General features: G+C 39.5%; 1 protein-coding gene across 5 annotated transcripts in view; it reads right to left on the bottom strand.

Annotated features, from left to right (window-relative positions):
• CBLB (Cbl proto-oncogene B) overlaps positions 1–17,333 on the bottom strand; it is a 218,560-nt gene extending 201,227 nt beyond the window's left edge. Inside the window, exons 1-3 of one of the 5 annotated variants that reach the window (XM_044381780.3) lie at positions 16,582–17,333; positions 15,636–15,817; positions 2,447–2,697 (exon numbers count right to left, since the gene is read on the bottom strand). In XM_044381780.3, coding sequence (XP_044237715.2) covers positions 2,447–2,697; positions 15,636–15,817; positions 16,582–16,786 — 638 coding nt within the window. In that variant the 5' untranslated portion in view covers positions 16,787–17,333. Of the gene's footprint in view, positions 1–2,446; positions 2,698–15,635; positions 15,818–15,907; positions 16,090–16,496 lie in introns of those variants that run through there. The other 4 variants (XM_026492654.4, XM_044381753.3, XM_044381771.3 and 1 more) reach the window with 4 other exon arrangements.
• Positions 17,334–17,810: the final 477 nt, after the last annotated feature.

The following is a 17,810-nucleotide window of genomic DNA, read 5'->3' as shown; positions in this document are numbered from 1 at the left end:
AATTTAAGAGAGGGACAAAATTTACTTGGACACTTAAAACACAGAATTTATAGAGTCACCTCAACGTGATCAGTCAGCATTATGCAACCTATCATCATCTGTGGAAATCTACCACAAGCAACCAACATTTATAGAGATTCCCCCATGATATGCTCCCACATAAAAAGCCAAAAATATCAAAATTTATAAATGAAATGGTAATTACATCCACTGGGTTATTAAATGTTTCAGGTTTCTAAAGAAGTCATAAAAGCGGGGTACAAGTTTACCACATCGCAAATGACTACATCCAATGAAAACAGTGTATCTGCTCAAATTCCTAGACTGAGAAACTAAATGCCTTCTCACTAACCTGATATCCTAATCAGTGAAATTAAATGGATTTCTTTGCTGGTTCATGAAGAATTTCAGGGCTACTAAGTCTGAATAAGAAGTATAAATACAGTTATAAAACAACTTGATTTTATTAAATCACTGGTAGAACTACAAAGTAAAATACAGTTTCTGTAAACATAAACAGCTGGCCTCCCCATAACCTTGGTCATTCTTGAAAAAACCGTAAGAAGAAATAATCACTATGATATTTCCCTACTCTGCTTCTGATACCACATGGTGATTCCCATTCCTCGTGGCAGTCCTGGAGAGCCTTGGAGCTTGAACACTAAAAGGCAAGTGAAAGATTCCCCACCTTCAAGAAGTGCACTCTGTGATCCAAGTATATTAAGTGATAAGCCTAGACTTATAATTGGGTAGACATTCATGATTATGTTAGTTTATCACTAATTTAGAAAACAAATTATAAATAAGTAAACATTTATGCCATTTTACATTTTGGCAGAAGGCTTTTCCATGCTTGATTCTGATGATTTTACTCATTCTGGGTATTGGTTTGGCGGTTATTTACAGACAAGCTCAGCATCTACACACAGATAACTGAATTTGCTATTATATAACCCTGTGTTTTATCAGACTACATGAGGCTAGCTTTTCTGACCTGAAAGAAACATTAGAGGTTTCTTGGAGGTTTTCCTATATGTAAAGAAACTAAAATCCAGAAAGATTAAGTGTCTTAAACTAAAATCCAACTTACCTATATTAAGATATTATATATTTTAATTAATATTTGTTTTCAAATGTGGAAATCTAAATATACTATCACTATTAGTGAATATTCTAGATGTATTTAAAATATCCCAGAAATGGAAAACTACTTTTCTTCATTTGATTTAAGATAGATCATGAGATGTAACATTGTAATAGCAGACGACAAACTTTAAAGGGGTGTCTCTAGGTCTGGAATCCTGGCTGTAAAGTGAAGATTCAGTTGACATCCCTTCAGTCTTTGCCACCCCTGTTCAGTTTCTCACTTAATAGTCAAACCATGAGAATCAAGCATCATCTCCCACCCACATCTATGACATGCACATATCCAGTCAAGACTGCGTGTTAAAGACACTCCCTCCAATACTAAATACTGGTGCACGGAGAGCAACAGGAATTCTCATTCCTTGCTGGTGAGAATGCAAAAACGGTATAGCCAGTTTGGAAAACAGTAGGGAGTTTCTTACAAAGCTAAACATAGGCTCACCATAAGACCCAGGAATCATGTTCCTAGGTCATTACTCAAATGAACTGGAAGCTTACGTGCACATAAAAACCTGCATACGAATATTTATAGCAGCTTTATACATAACTGCCAAAAATTGGAAGCAACCACGATATCCTTCAATAGATGAATGGATCAACAAACCGCGGTACATCCATGCAACGGAGTGTTATTCAGTGAGAAAAAGAAATGAGCTACCAAGCTACAAAAAGACAAGAGGAACCTTAAACACATATTGTTAAGGGAAAGAAGGCAGTCTGAAAAAGTTACATATTACATGATTTCAACTGTATGACACTCTAAAGAAGGAAAAACTATAAAGAGAGTAAAATGATAAGTGGTTGCCAAGGACTCAGGAGGGGTGGGGTGGGGGAGTCGAGGGGCAATGAATAGGCAGAGCGCAGGGTATTTCTAGGAGAGTGGAATTACTCTATATGACACTACAATGGTAGATACATGACATTACATATTTGTAAAAGCCCTCAGAACTGTGCAACACAGAGTGAATCCTAATACAAATTCTGAGCTTTAGTTAATAATACTATATCAATATTGGTTTACCAATGTATTATACTATGCAAGATATTAATAACAGGAGGGTAGATGGGAACTCTGTACTTTGGAGTAAGTTTTCTGTAAATCTAAAACTCCTCTAAAAACTAAAGTCTAAAAAAACCCAGGGTCTCATGAAGTAGCTATTATCACGAAGAAATTTAAGTAAAACTACAAGGTTTAAGTAATGAGAAAAGCAATTATACAAATGCAAAATTTCTTCTGAAACAAATACATGGTGACATTTATTCAGTGAAGCAAAAACAATAAAAGCTGAAGCATTCTTACCTGTCCTGTGACTGTTCTTCATACATCCTCTCCTTGCCCTCTTTAAAGAGTCTTATTGCCCGCTTTGACTTTTTCATTAAACTATCGATGTAGATTTTAAAATATTCATTCTCACTGAGTTGGGCAAGTTTCTGGTTGTCGTCATATTTACTCAATATAAGTCGCAAATGCTGATATGTATCAGGTAAAATATCAAGTATATAGGGTGGGCTATTTTTCAACTGAAGCTTGGGATTTTGGCACAGTCTGACCTAAAAAAGAGACAAAAATAAAACATTTTCATAGGAACCACAATAATTTCTTTCATAGAAAGGTTAAGAAATTTATCAAACTACTATTTCTTCATTTTCCACAATATAAATATTGATCTTAAAACTACATCTGCAATCTACAAAGAACTGGTAAATATCTGCATCCGTCTTGACACAATTAAATCTAATTTTCTTCTCCACCCATTCATTTTTGTCACTGTCACACCTTTACTTTCCCCCTCTCAAGTTTTCATTCTCTCTTCTACAATATCCCATTGTTCATGGCTTCGTAGAACTCCAGTGTGCTAAGTACTGTATACCACTACTAGTCTCTTTTTTTTTTAATAAAAATTAGGAAATGGGCCTCTTCTGCTGGCAACCAATGTCTCACACTTAGGTATTATTTTACTACACTGAACTCCCAGTTAACTTTCTTTCATAGATTTTAATTAACGTTTTGGTATATTGTTCCTGAACCCTGAGGAGAATAAAAGAGGTGCAATTTTAATAACTGAGTTATTAAGTAGTAAACAGGTGTCAGGCCCGAACGAGTCTCTTCCCCTCCCCACATCGTATCCCATGCCTATAAACACGTGTTACATAACGGTTCAGTCATTCCATCAGGGGCCACCCAACCACCGGCGCATTTGGGAACGCCTGCAGAACTGAAAATAACTTCTGTGAAAAGTAAGGTAACCCGTCTTGTTCCTCCCCCTTGAACCAGGGTGAAAGGAACCACCCAGATAAAGAATTTTTCAATGAAACCATTAGATATGGCACAAGAGCGTACACAGTACAGAGGCACACACTCTCACGCAGAAGGGCAGCTTTCCCGAGAAGCCAGTGAGGCAGAGGCTTGACAGTCCCTCCGAGAGCTAGCCCTCTCCTAAGGCCTTCCTCACGGAGTCTTTGTAACACTTCCAGAGCAAGATATTTGAAACACAATTGGTTAAGGTTTCTGTCTTTTTCCAGTACGACTTCCCTTTCACCGCACTTAACCTCCTGCTGGGTGGCACTGGACCGGCTGTGGGCATTTTTCAAATCTGGCTGATGGGAATCTGAGTTGGAAATACATTTAGTGTGGCTTTGGTAGAAGGTGTGTGAGATGCCCAGTCACTTTCAGAGCTAGTTAAATCGTTGTCAGCCAACGCAATAGAAGAATGGATTCAGGGAGACTTCAAGTGTCCATGGAGCCGCAAATAGCATGGGAGCAGGAAGATCCAATTCAGATTTGGTCACTTACAGGACTGGAAATATACATGGGCAATGGAAGAGAATCAAAGTATAAAGTGTACAGAGTCGAAATTATTCCTCTGATGTTTGTGGATTTATCAATGTTCTAAAAATTTATAACTTGTGTCTTACTTATCCATCTAAAAAAAAAAATATTCACTTTCATACCCAATTTTGTATTTGTACTTTTGTATTATTTTTTCTTTAAAAGGACTTCTCCAAATTTCAGGTTCTACAAAACATGGATTCACCCCTGAGTACTCACAGAAGTGCCCAGGCCAAATAGAAAACAGTTGAACAGTAATAGTTTCAAGAACCACAAACGCAATAAATCCAGGAAACAACAAATGAAAAAAGTATTCACACTTACTATCACACTTGTTTTAAGAAATAACTATACAAGGGGCGCCTGGGTGGCACAGCGGTTAAGCGTCTGCCTTCGGCTCAGGGCGTGATCCTGGCGTTATGGGATCGAGCCCCACATCAGGCTCCTCCGCTATGAGCCTGCTTCTTCCTCTCCCACTCCCCCTGCTTGTGTTCCCTCTCTCACTGGCTGTCTCTATCTCTGTCGAATAAATAAATAAAATCTTTAAAAAAAAAAAAAAAGAAAAAGAAATAACTATACAATTTTTGTGGGAAGAAAAATCTGGTTCAAACTATCAAGCATCAGCCCTTAATTTAAGACAACCATTTCACACGTTAGCGGAGGGCATTATCGTATCTTCCTCCTTGTGGTTATATACAGTGTAGAAGTATCTAGCATATAGTATAGACATTAACAAATGGATATATAGATGACTTGGTTGATTCTCTAGAATACTTCATGTACATACATATTATACATACACACACACACACACACACACAAACTGCATGATTACATTACTTCCTTATTTTCATCATTGAATATACTAGTATTCAAATCAATAATGTAAAGGCACAATGTAGATTAAATATAAGAATATTATTTTGATGCCCTTAATTTCTTGGAAAGGTAAGATGCCATAGAACTTATTAAATAATGTCAAATCACGAGAAAATTATACAGGGGTTAATAAAGCTTTTTACCTTCTTTCTACTTTCGTGACTATGATATAATCAGAGAAGCTCATTCTGCCCTAAAGACTGATGGATGAAGTCCCAAATACGTCAATGATTTGACAAAGCCAAACAAGATAAAGTTTTTCAATTCTTAAAACTATAAAATAGTATCACAAGTACGTACAAATTTCAAAAATATCGCCAGCCACATCCTACGGCAGGCACAGTTTAATCTCAGCGACATAAAACTTGGTATAGCATGTCACAGATTGATAAATTATTAACTTGTAGTTAGGGGACTAGGAAGTTTTAAATTAATTTCGTCTACTGGTGAACATTTAACTGATAAAAAAATTCTCTCAGGTATTTTCTTCAGACATTCCAAGTAAATGTTCTTTAACAGATTATTTAAGTGTTACAGATTTCTAATTTACTATTCTCTACCTGACCTTTTTCTCATTTGCTTTATTTAAATTGTAATTCTATCTGGGAATTTATTGCTTTATTCGGTACAATTGTTTGCATAACTACTATACACCAGGTACTGAGCTATTGCCAGGAAATTACAGATGACTAGAACATACTTCCTGCCTCAAGGAGTCTGGCAGAAGAGACCTAGTTCTCTATAATTAACTTAGGAGCAATGTAATTCTTGCTCTAAGGGATCTTCGGAAAGATCCTGTCCAATCCATTCATTTTCAGATAAAGAAACGAAGAACTACAAAGATTAAGGGACTATTAAAAATCATTACTCCAACACAAGAGCCTGCATCTTTTGAATCTCAGGCTGATCTTCTTTCTAACTATATCACAATTTAATTAGAATTAGGCATATAATTAATGATCCCTGGCTAACCTCATTTACATTTTTATTTTTACACCATTTGCAAATTTCCATGAACTTCAAGTCCCATTTGTTACTTTTACAAACGTTTATGTGTCAGGCATTGTTTCAGGCCCTAGGGAATGCAGAATGAAATAAATCACAGACCTGTCCTCAAGGAGTTTTCCAGTGAAAAAGACAGATGGCTTAAAAAAGAATTACAGGAGATTTTAAGGGCTGTAATGGAAGAGAGTACAAAGTGCTGGAGGAGAAAAGCAGCAGCTCCCTCCTATCTTGACATGAAAAAGAATATCAAGAAAGGCATACCTATATTTGCAAAAGGAATATTCCAGGCCAAAGGGTATACAAAGGCTTGAGAGGCACCAGAGAGTAGAGCAGTAGCATAAGGAGTCAAGGCAGTCATTCTAAGAGAAGAAGGCATAGGGAGCCTGCGGGTGAGTGGCACAAGTAGATTTAAAATAGGCTAGATTCCGTTCATCAGGGCTCCTGGAGGCCATGCAGTTTTCTAAATTTGCATTTGGGAAAGTGTACCGTACAATGCTGAGCTATGATATGCTGCTGAGTGTACAGTTCATCAGCGGGGTTAGTGTTAAACTCCGCGATTTATGACAGCTCCTGCCAAAAATGAATAACCCTACACCAGGACTATGACTTCTAAGCAGGTCAAATTCAATTCGATAAGTATTGAGTACCTGCTATGTGCAAGGAACTGCAAAAGCCAGAGAAAGAAAAATTGCTTTTCTAAAAACAGTATGTTAAGGAGAAAAATCAAGCTCACCACAAGGTTCAAGTTCAGATTCAAATGACTTAGATGTCTTCTAGAAATATCTAAGTTGCTCCCTATTGCCAACACAGAAAAGCTTCAAAAAGAACAAATCTACAGTCATATTATACAATAACGAACTTTTTAGGGCACCAACTAGCACATGAAAGGATCGGCTCATTAACAATGTTACTCTTTGCTCTTGAACTAACAGGCGAAACACTTAGTATTGAATTAGGCTACAAATTCCATTATAGTCATTGAGTCAAAGGATTTTAGAGCTAAAGAGAACCTTGGAAATCACAATGACCAATTCCCTCCTTGTGACGGAACAATACTAAAACAAAGAAATGGAATATAGCTGAGTTTACTGCTCAAAACCCTAACTGCTAGAGGTCTAGAGTTGAAAGTAAGGCACTCTCTCCATAACACTATGCAACTGCCTGTCGTATTTGTTTAAATGTGTTTAGAGATTTTTAAGGGGGCCTCTCTATATATGTCTGCACTGTTTCACATAAATAAAAATATGTGTCTAATATACACACACACACACACACACTATATATACTGTATATTCACATACATTAAATATATATTTCACCATATCAAAGCAAAGGCACAAATATAAACACAGTGCTATAACAATTTTCAAAGCCATTAATTATTCTTGGAACACCTCTGTATTTAAAGATTTTCCCCACTGTGCTTTAATTAAAACTTCCAGTCAAAAGTTAACAAAGAGGTTTTAGGTCAGCTAACATATTTCTTAGGTTCACCCCAGCCCCTGAAATGTATGAAAGAAATTCTACTGAAGCAAATGGAAACTTCAACAGCGAGGAATTGTGCCTATACTATAACAGACTTTCATTATAAAGCACACCTCACTTCATGGAGGATTCAGTTATATTAAATCAAGCAATATACCCACGAAGTGAAATACCCTATTTTCAACAACAGTATGAAAAGCTTGAAAGAATCCCTTGTCTGTGCTCCTCACATAAATGTTTTCAGAGGTTCCTTATTGCAATTACTCAGAAGTATATTATTATGATAAAAAGCATCCATGAGTCCTTTGAGTTCTTCCCACCTTAATTTAGCAAATCATCCTAAGTACATAAAAGTATATAAACATATACAGTACAAAATGTAAGGAGTATAAAAATAATACAAAACTCTTTCTATATAAAATATTAATTGAGGAAAACAAGAAGGTTAGCATATAAAATTGGTTATGAATCTGGTATATTACTTAAGGTAGGATCTGGGGGCAACTAGCAAATCATTTATGGTTTTCAGTGAAGATTCCTTTAAAAGCTTTCTTTAAATACAAGCATCATTAAACAACTGACTAACTGTAACTAAAATATCAATTGTGTATTCATTTGTCCACTATCTTCCTTCCAGATTAAAGCTGATCTTCCTTAACGGTGGAGAATGTATCTCTTACTGGTCTGTTTCCTTCACCTAATGTAGAATCTTGCATACAGTAGATGCACAATAAATACTTGATGGAGGAAAGAAGGTGTAGAAGGAGGAAAGGAACAACGAACTTCTCAGAAGATAGTATTGCAAATAGGACAACCATACCTGTGGTGAATAAACCTGTCTAAGTGAGTACAAAGTTTCGAGAAGAATTTGATCATATCAAATATTAGGGGGTAAAGAGCCTTTTGATTCCCTTCCCGTGGAAAGAGGAAGAATCATATTATTCCACGGAACGGTGTGCTTGAATCTTCATACTATGAACACAGACACAAGAGTCAATCAAACCTAGGCTCTAGTGCTACCATTTATTAGCTTTGCAACTTTGGGCCAGTTTCTTCTTCTAGAAAACCCTTAGGATGTGATGAGTCTTAGAGGAGGAAATGTAAAGTGCTCTGCGCAGTACCTAGCACAGAGGTGGCACTCAGGACTTCTTAGTACTTCTTTTTTCTGTATTTTGTATTATACCACAACCTGGTAAATTGCAGATTTTGCCAACATACGAGAATTAGACCGGGGCACTGACTGCTCTGTTGAGGATCAGTAAGAGTTCTTTCAGCTCCTAGAGTTCTTCATACTACCTGAAACTCTGTACAAGTCTGGAGTGTTTTACGCAGGAAAGCAGCTAACAGTAATAAGCCCAGGTCAGTACTCCTGATAGGAATTAATACATCAGCAGTACTCGGCTGACGTACAATCTGAACAGGTAGGACATTTACCTTAATCGCTATTTTTGTTATTGCTATTGGAAGATGGCATGAATGAGCTTAACGATTATTTAAATATTAATATGTAAAAGAGCTAAAAATTTGGTCAGGAATTTTCAAAATGCTTCCTTCATGACTAGGAAAATATCAGCAACTTACAAATACTAAAAACAATGGCAACAACAACAAACCAACCTACCCATATGCCCGAGCAGAGTAAATAAAAATAGTATTGTGGCATCATTTAAGCCACAGCGTGTTTCTAAAATGATCTTACGATACAGGAGAAGAACTTATTTCCATCTCAATGTTTTACTTATTTACCCATTTAACTGCTAAAAGACTGATTAAAATATATATTGTTATTCTATAATATATAATTTTAAAATGTGGTTTAAACATTACAAATGTAAATCACTTCCTGACAACCCAACATAAAATTTACAAATTCTCTCAAAACCCTGTTTCCTTACTTCCCTCTTCTCTAAGTAGAAGTTAGTTCTCTACCAAGGTTTATTCTTCTACTTGTTCTTAGCCTTTCCCTCCCACGTTGTAATCAGGATGACCCTTTATTATTTCTTCTTCCTTTACATTTTAAATCACTCCCTGCCTACATCCCTTCCCCTCAATGTGTGAACCTCTTCCATAGCACCATGCACACACACAGTTATGCTCTGCTCGAACCCTCAAGCCCTCTATCAGAACTTCTTTCCATTTCACCAGTTGTCACACTTAGAGAACAACTGTTAAGTTATCCACACATTCTTTTTAATCTAGCCCTACCATGTAAACGAAACTACTCTGAAAGGTCAACAATGGCCTCTACTACTGAAATTCAGCAACTTCTTAAACTTTTATCCTGCTTGGTTTTTCTCTACTTGGACTTGAATTTGGTTTTCTCAGAACTGGAAACTATCTCCTTAATTGAAGCTGTCTCTCCCCAAGAAATCAATCTGCCCTAATTCTTTTCCTACCTCTCTCATCACTGTCCTTTGTAGGATTCTCTCTCCTTCACTGCCATCTAATTATAAGTCCAACCCCACACAGACAAAATGCCAATCTCTGACTTTTCTCTGACTCTCCTCTTCTACTCTGCATTGCAAATCTCTTGATGGTCTACAGCTTGAAATACTACCCCTGCGGGCATATCTACCAAACCTGTGCCTCCAGTTTCAACTTCTCTCTTCAACTGCACATTCAACTTTCTTACTTCAAAATGGATTTCACTCTGGCATGTCAAACTCAACATGGCCAAAAACAAACTTATGCACCAGCTCCCAAGCTTCCCCTTTTTACTATGTTCCTTATCTCATTAAGAGCATCGCTGCCTTCAGGCTAAAAACCTCGAGTCACTTTCACTTCACCTTCTCTTTCACCCTCTATAGTTAAAGGGTCACTGGGACCTGTAAATTTTACCTCCAAAATGCCTCCCACGTTTGAGCCTACACTTGCTATATTGACTCTCAATTCTCCCCTTCATTATTTCTTTTTTTTTTTTTTTAAAGATTTTATTTATTCATTCGACAGAGAGAGAGAGAGACAGCCAGCGAGAGAGGGAACACAAGCAGGGGGAATGGGAGAGGAAGAAGCAGGCTCCCAGCGGAGGAGCCTGATGTGGGGCTCGATTCCAGAACGCTAGGGTCACGCCCTGAGCCGAAGGCAGACACTTAATGACTGAGCCACCCAGGCGCCCCCCTTCGTTATTTCTTGCCCAGTCTGTTTTCATTCCTCTGGATCACTACTTCTATTTTTAAGTTTCTTTGCTCTTAATCTATCCTTCGTAGAGTCGAGAGTAATCTGCCACAGCATAGCCTTGACTGTTTTTCACACTCTGCTCAAAGACTTTAACATTTCTCTTCTACCAAATAAATAAAGTCCAAACTCCTTGAAAAAGCAGAAAGCCTCTTCATCTTTCTCTACCTTACCTCCTCAACAATCTCCCTTTTCCCGCATTCCTTCAGCCTGATGTGTGCTGTACCTCACTGGAATCCAAAACATTCTTGAAAGAATGGCTGGATAACACCTCTACCAAGCTGCGTTCCTTATCAACCTTTCTCCCCCAGCAAGCCATTCTCCCCCACTACAGCCTATGTCGCAGCACTTTACTTACACCCCATGACAGCACTTTCTACGTCCTAGAGTATGTACACTACACTATACTACATAGAATGGAAGGGGTATTTATAAATATCTATCTTTCCATAGATGGAATTTGATAAATGAATGGTGAAATCAATAGATCGCATATAAAGCAACTCTGAAGAGAGGAAGAGTTGATCTAAAATCTGAATGGTAAAGACTTTGTAAGAGTTGAAAAGATGACTAACTGATTAAGTCTTCTGTTAAATGAATGTCCTAAGTCACAAGGATAAACCAAGGCAATGTGGTAGGATTCCTTTAAATCTTTTACTTTATCAAAAATTTTTCCTAAAAGGGGAAAGGAGCAAACTTTGGGATCACTTCACTTAGCCAAGCACAAGTTCAAAATCTCAGTATTAAGCAAAACTGTTCAGACACTTGAATGTTATCATCCACCCAGGTTTAGCAGTGCCCATGATTTTGCTAACATGGAGCAACTTCACTGAAGAAAAGAAAATGCATGAAGAATAATTCCAATAAATGATACTCCCTATTCCAAGGGCCCAGGGATGGTGATATCTCAAACCCAACAAACACAAACAACAGGCATCCAAAGCCTACGTTTTATCCCACATACAATGTTTTTTCAGAGGTATGAGGAATTCATCTTAGAAAAGAATACTGCCTGTTATTTGTTAAAATAGCTGCATGTATTCCAAGCATCTTTGATTGACAAACTTTAAAATATATTACGGTTGCAGTAAAATCATAAAGATGGAGAATGAATTACACTCCAAGCTTGACAAATGTACTCGATGTACTGAGGGTAAAAGGCAGGAAAAGGCTATTTGGCATCATCACTTTTTAAATGCTTTTAGAACTCTTTCAATAATGTAATTTCAAATAAATGACAAGGACAGCAAGACAAAACGTAGGCAGGTACTCAACTTGCTTTGCTCTTTGGCATCAATTAATTCTTTTCTAATTTCCTGAACATCCATGTAAGCTCAGTACACTTAGTATCTATTAGCTGGAAAACTCTTTCTTCCATTTTCCATCACCTGGCTAAGACGCTCGTGAAAACCATGCTCAGGAACCTCACATTAATAAATCATCATTCCTCCCATACTGATTAGCAACCATTTCCTTACCCTCACCTCAGCATTTCCAGCAAGAGTACAAGAATGCTGTTCCTAAAGGTAGTGCCCAGCAGAGTCCAGACAGACGACTGTCTGAACAGTAGCCAGAAAAACAAGGAGGCTCTTCTTCACTTTGCCCCCGTTGCACTTCCCACAGGTCTGTATTACAGCCTTGTCCATACTACATGGCGATGACCTAATAAATATAATATAAATAATAAATTACCATTTATATGCCTGGCTCTGATGTTGGTGTCTGAGTTCCTTGACAGGTCAGAGGCAGAGTTATACATCTTATCTAGCTTTGTATCCCTAGTAACAAGCACTTAGTAAGAACATAGTAGGCTCTCAATAAATGTTGATTAAGTGTTTAAGAGACCCATCTCTATAATAGCTTTGGAACAGACTCCATATGTCAGGTATATTTGAACCCGGATGTGTATTCAGGAATATCAAACAGGCATCCAAAGACCGGAAGAGTTTGGGGTTAGCTATTGACTTAAACTGACACATAGAGCTAAGGCCAGAAAATATGTCTAAATGGGATGCTTTGGGATATGCTACCATTCTTTTTCTCAGTAAACTTATGTTTGTTTACAAAACACTTTTCATCTCACAAAAAAACACAACTGAGCAATGACTCCCTCCTACTCTCAGTGACCTTGTATAGAAGTCTGCCCTCTGAGGGGTGCCTGGGTGGCGGTGAAGCATCTGCCTTTGGCTCAGGGCGTGATCCCAGCATTCTGGGATCAAGCCCCACATCAGGCTCCTCCGCTATGAGCCTGCTTCTTCCTCTCCCACTCCCCCTGTTTGTGTTCCCTCTCTCGCTGGCTATCTCTATCTCTGTCGAATAAATAAATAAAATCTTTAAAAAAAAAAAAAAAAGAAGTCTGCCCTCTGAAAACATTACAATTAGTTGGAACTGGAGTCTCGGTTGACTGTTTTAAATTCTAGAGGCCAAGGAATGGTAAAACTACACACTTACTGGGTATTTCTCCTATGGTCTGAGACTGCTTCATGTCCCCTGTAAAATAAGTTCTTTTACTTTGTAGGTAGCTGCAACGTACTGAACTTAAAGTTCGCATCACATTTATCCTTCTAAGATCTGCCCTTGTTGAAGAGACTTCCTAAAGAAAAAAATGCTAACCAAACACCTAGCCCTGCCTTTCATGTAACTACCGGTTAGACTTGAAAGTTACTATTTTCTGTTATTCACAAGCTAAACTCAGGCTATTGCTGTTATTTTATAAAACAGTTAGGTGATACGTCAAGGGATTAACTTTTGGACTCATAATAAAGATCCTGATGTAATCACCAGGACAATGTTGAGATTATGAACCACTTCCTTCACCACTGACAAAGGAAGAAAAAAAAAAGGTAAACACAAGTGAGGGATGCTTCTGCATTTCACAATTAAATAAAATATATTTTCAGTTAGTAATTATCAATGCCTTTTTATTACTGTGTGATAGAGTAGTGATAAACACCCCTTTATAGTGATTTATGTGATCTCCCTCCACAAAGCCCATGGATGCATTCATAAATGAACACCACCATGTTCATTCTTGACAAATAATGAAGACGAATAGGGAAAGCCATACCAATGCACCTTTGCCAACACCCTAACCCACATTCCAGTAAGTAGAGACTTTCAGTAACAGTTTGCCTTATGAGTCCGATTCCTCAATTGGAGAGGCTAAACCCAAACCCACAAAAGGGTTAATAAAATAAACAATGGCAGAGGCTTAACTATCAAAAAACCATCTATTTTACCATAAGCCATGGTGAAATAATTAAAAGTGGGTAAAACTTATGTTAGCAATCAGTTACAAATCAAAATTATGAATATATTCTTTAATTCTTTTTAAAAATAATGACTTTCTATTAACTGCAGCTCACCACTTCCTCGTATCAGTCTTTTTTATTTGCTGTGCTAACATTCACTCAAAAATGTACAAATTCTGACCACTCACAGAAGGGGGTGGGGAGGGAGAGGCAGCTCCTTGGTAGAATCTGACCCATGTGTTGCCCACTAGTATAACAGGTAAGTTAGGGAAAAACCATGCATTCCTCCTCTTATGCCCAACTAATGATTTAGGCAATGAGAGTGACCTTAAATTGCATCCTCTTCAGAAAAGCAAAGAGAGTCTTGTGCCTGCCAAATATATGCAGTTCTTCCCACTGCATACTCCTCATTCTTAAGTATCCAACGCTAAAATCCAAACCTGACCTCAAGCAGCAAGTTGCAATGTTCTGACACTATGACATCATTCTGTCTGGAGCATTTTAATATCACAATTTGAATAAATTGGCAGAAGCTTAAATAGGTCACAATGAAGCCCCAAACTAAGGATATTTATCTGGCAAAAATTTCCGGCTCTGCATTTAGCACCACCGGCCCTAGAATGGCAGGCCTATCATTCATCTATCCATCTGTACTCTCCATAAGGATAAATGAAAATGAACCGAATCTTATCACCTTCCTGTACCACTAGTACCACACCGACAGCGGCTTTTTGTGGCAAGTATTCATACACGGTTACAAGCCACAATGAAGGCGACTGTTACTATACGATTTCATGGGGCTTTAGCACATCCCTACAAAGGATATTTTTTTAAACCTCCATTTCTGCAGTCACAAAAATATCAAGAGCCCTGCATCAACTAAATTCATAATTAGCCCCAAATACCTATGAAATGAAACCAGATGGTGCTACAAACATTTACCAATATACAGGGGATGGTACTACTGCTTCAAAAATAAGAACTATTAATTCTGCACAGCAGCAAGCTACATCTTAATCATATTTGTTTCATAATCTTACTTAGTAAGATAGGACACTGACAGCTAGTTTCTCAGTAGACTCCAGTAAAATATTCAGGTTGCCTAGACTTCTCAGGGTACTGACATCCAGCTTGACTTCTTCTTGTAAAATTATTATTCATCTGAAAGCAACATGCAGAAACCACAGAGGTTTCTCAGCCCCACCACCTCCATCACAAATTTTCCTTTCACAATAAACAATGTGCAATCGAAAAGGTTTCCTGTTTCAAAATGGAATAGATGAAAGAAATTAACTCTACCATTAACAACAAACAACAAAAAGTTTCTTAATGAAGATGAATTCTCACAGATGAAAATGGAAACTCTCTCAAATACTGCTTCCCCACTTAGGGACTAATCTGGTTCTTCCTCTAGTAAACATTCTCAGTGTCATGCATTGTGATTGTCGTGAGTGGTCCCTCAGAGGGCTTTCTTAAAACACTTGTTTGCACTCTTTTGTTATTTAACAGTAACACAACCTCATATAAGACAGAGCAAACACTTCCAAACCATTCTATGGCCACGTACCAACAAAGAGCAGCCAACAGTAAAAACTTTGCATATCTGAGTCATATAGAGGAACTTTGAACCTTGAAGAGTAGGACAAAAGGCAAAAAAACAAGTCTTTGCTCTGAATCCAACTTTTTAAAACATAGAGTGGATGCAAGAAAAATGGTCGATTCAAATCAAAAGACTGTTGCCATAACAATAATTATTAATTAATGGTAGCAGTAATATTAATTGATGGTACAAATAAAACCACAGAAGAAGAAACCATATCCAAGGCAAATATGGCTACACAGAGGCACAAGCATACAGAACTTACCACTTTGTCCATGAGTTTCCAAGTTTTCTCCACAGTCCTGCGATCTGCTGCTGCTTGCTTAGGAGGTCCAACTGCATCTTGAATAGCATCAATAATGCCCAAAATCCGTCCTTTTCGGGGGTTTCCTCCTCGACCACCAGGGTTTCTGCCATTCATAGAATTTGCCATCTGGAACCTTAGTTCTTTGAAAGGCAGATTAAAAAAAAAAAAAAGTTAGTTGGTCATGAAAATGTTTACCCAGCAGAAAACTGAACAGGTTAATTTGTACCCACTACATCTTCCATCACTGAGAACAAAATCCAGGGTGCCAGGTTCAACTTCTCAGTAGCTATGAATTTGCACTCTCAGTCTGTACACACAACAAACAGTAACCTTAGATTTGCTTTTGGAGCACTAAGGGTTAAAGATGCATCCTTCTCAAATTTCACGTAGCAAAGCCTTGATTAATACCCAACTCATAACCAAAAAAAAAAAAAAACATAATAAACAAAACAAAACAACAACAACTTAACAGAGGTTTCCTCCAACTAGATAAGAACACGATGTTCTCCCCATCCCTGCCTTAATCTCAATTCAATGTATACTAGAACTAAAGCTCCCAGAAAACATTTTGAGAGCTTCACTTGAAAACCTCACTTTCACTCTGTTAGATTTCGCCAAGTTATATAAACGTAAAGATTATTCTACACGAGCACAAGGGACATATCTGTTGTCAACAAAGGCTTAGGATTCGGATTTTCCCCGCTAAAGCCAACAAGTACGGACACGGGAACATGGACACACGAACACACAGTTCTTTAAACCAACGCGGTAAGGAGTTAGCCCCAAGTTAAGAGCCAAATAAACCAACAAATAACCTACTAAAAAAAAGAGGGGTGAGAAACTGACAAGAGCGGGCACAGAAAGAAGAGAGTTCACTTATTTCGCTCCTTTCCTCGCGTCTCACCCAAGGGGAGTGGGGGTCCAAAGCTTTGTTTCGGGACGTCTGTGCCCCCTCCTTGTTCAGGCCCCTCCCCTGCCACTCTGGACCTCAGCTGGGGGAGGAAGGTGGACACAGAAAGGCCAAAGTATCCCCTCGCACCTCCAGCGCCCGCAGACCCGTCGGTCTCGGGCGCCCAGCATTCGGCTCCCGGGCGGACGCACCCCCACATACACACCCGGGATGTCTGCAATCCCAGCCGCCCGTCTCCCTTCACTCCCGCTCTCTCCTCCCCCGGCCCAGCCTGGGTTCCGGTCTTTAAATATCCCTCTTCCAACTGTGCCGGCGGCAGCGACAGCAACTGGAAGCCAGGGCTGTCCTCTGTACCTCCGTGGCCCGCGGCTGGCTGCCCCAGGGCCCCCTGGCCGGAAAGAAGCGGCAAGCCTCCCCAGCGCCCCCTTCCCTCCCGGCCTTTCCGCACCGTAGCTGTCCAGAGACACGGGTGTGCGCGGGTCCTACTTTACACGCACCAGCCCAGGGTGCGTGGGTAGCCCGGGTAGGGAGTGTGTGGTCGCCGTAAAAGCACGTTCCCGAGGAAGGAGCAACCCAGAGCGCAGGCCACCGAGACGGGGAAACGCAACAATTACCGTCAAGACCAATCCACACCCGCTCTCCCCTCCCGCCTGATTCTCGGGGAGGCCGCGGGACGCCGCAGCAGCACTAGCTGGAGGTGGAGACCACTCGCTGGATACCCCACCCCTGTAGGATACACACACATAGAGACCGGGGAGCGGGGCGGAGCCGGGGGGCGGGGCCGCTCGCCTCTAGGCCAATCCCACGCGCCCTTGCACTGCCCGACAGCGGGCGGCGCCAATGGGCGGGAGGCGGCCGTCCTTCTCGCACTACCACCCAGTCCACGTCTCCCACAGTACACAATGGCCCCAAAGGAAGGCCCGCTCGCGGCACGTCCCAAATAGAAAGGGACTCGGAGGGAAATGGGGGGACTGGACTCACCCAAGAAAGAAAGTGGAAAGGGGAAAGGAAATGGAAGAAAGGATGCCAGGCACTAGGGAACTGACCAATAAGGAGTGGGCGGGTAGGCGTGAGCATTGGGAGCCCGAGCCAAAGCCAACTGGGGCTAAAAGGCGGGACTTCCTGCTTCGCTCACCTTCCTAGTCTTTTGTTTCATAGCAACAGAGTAGTGGCTGAGAGGGTGTACGCTGGGCGGGTCCCGAAGCTGAAGAATTTCATCTCCT

Source organism: Ursus arctos, unplaced genomic scaffold (genome assembly GCF_023065955.2).
Source record: "Ursus arctos isolate Adak ecotype North America unplaced genomic scaffold, UrsArc2.0 scaffold_4, whole genome shotgun sequence".
NCBI lineage: Eukaryota > Metazoa > Chordata > Mammalia > Carnivora > Ursidae > Ursus > Ursus arctos.
Note: the sequence above shows the minus strand (reverse complement) of the source record. Positions and strands in the feature narration are given on the sequence as shown.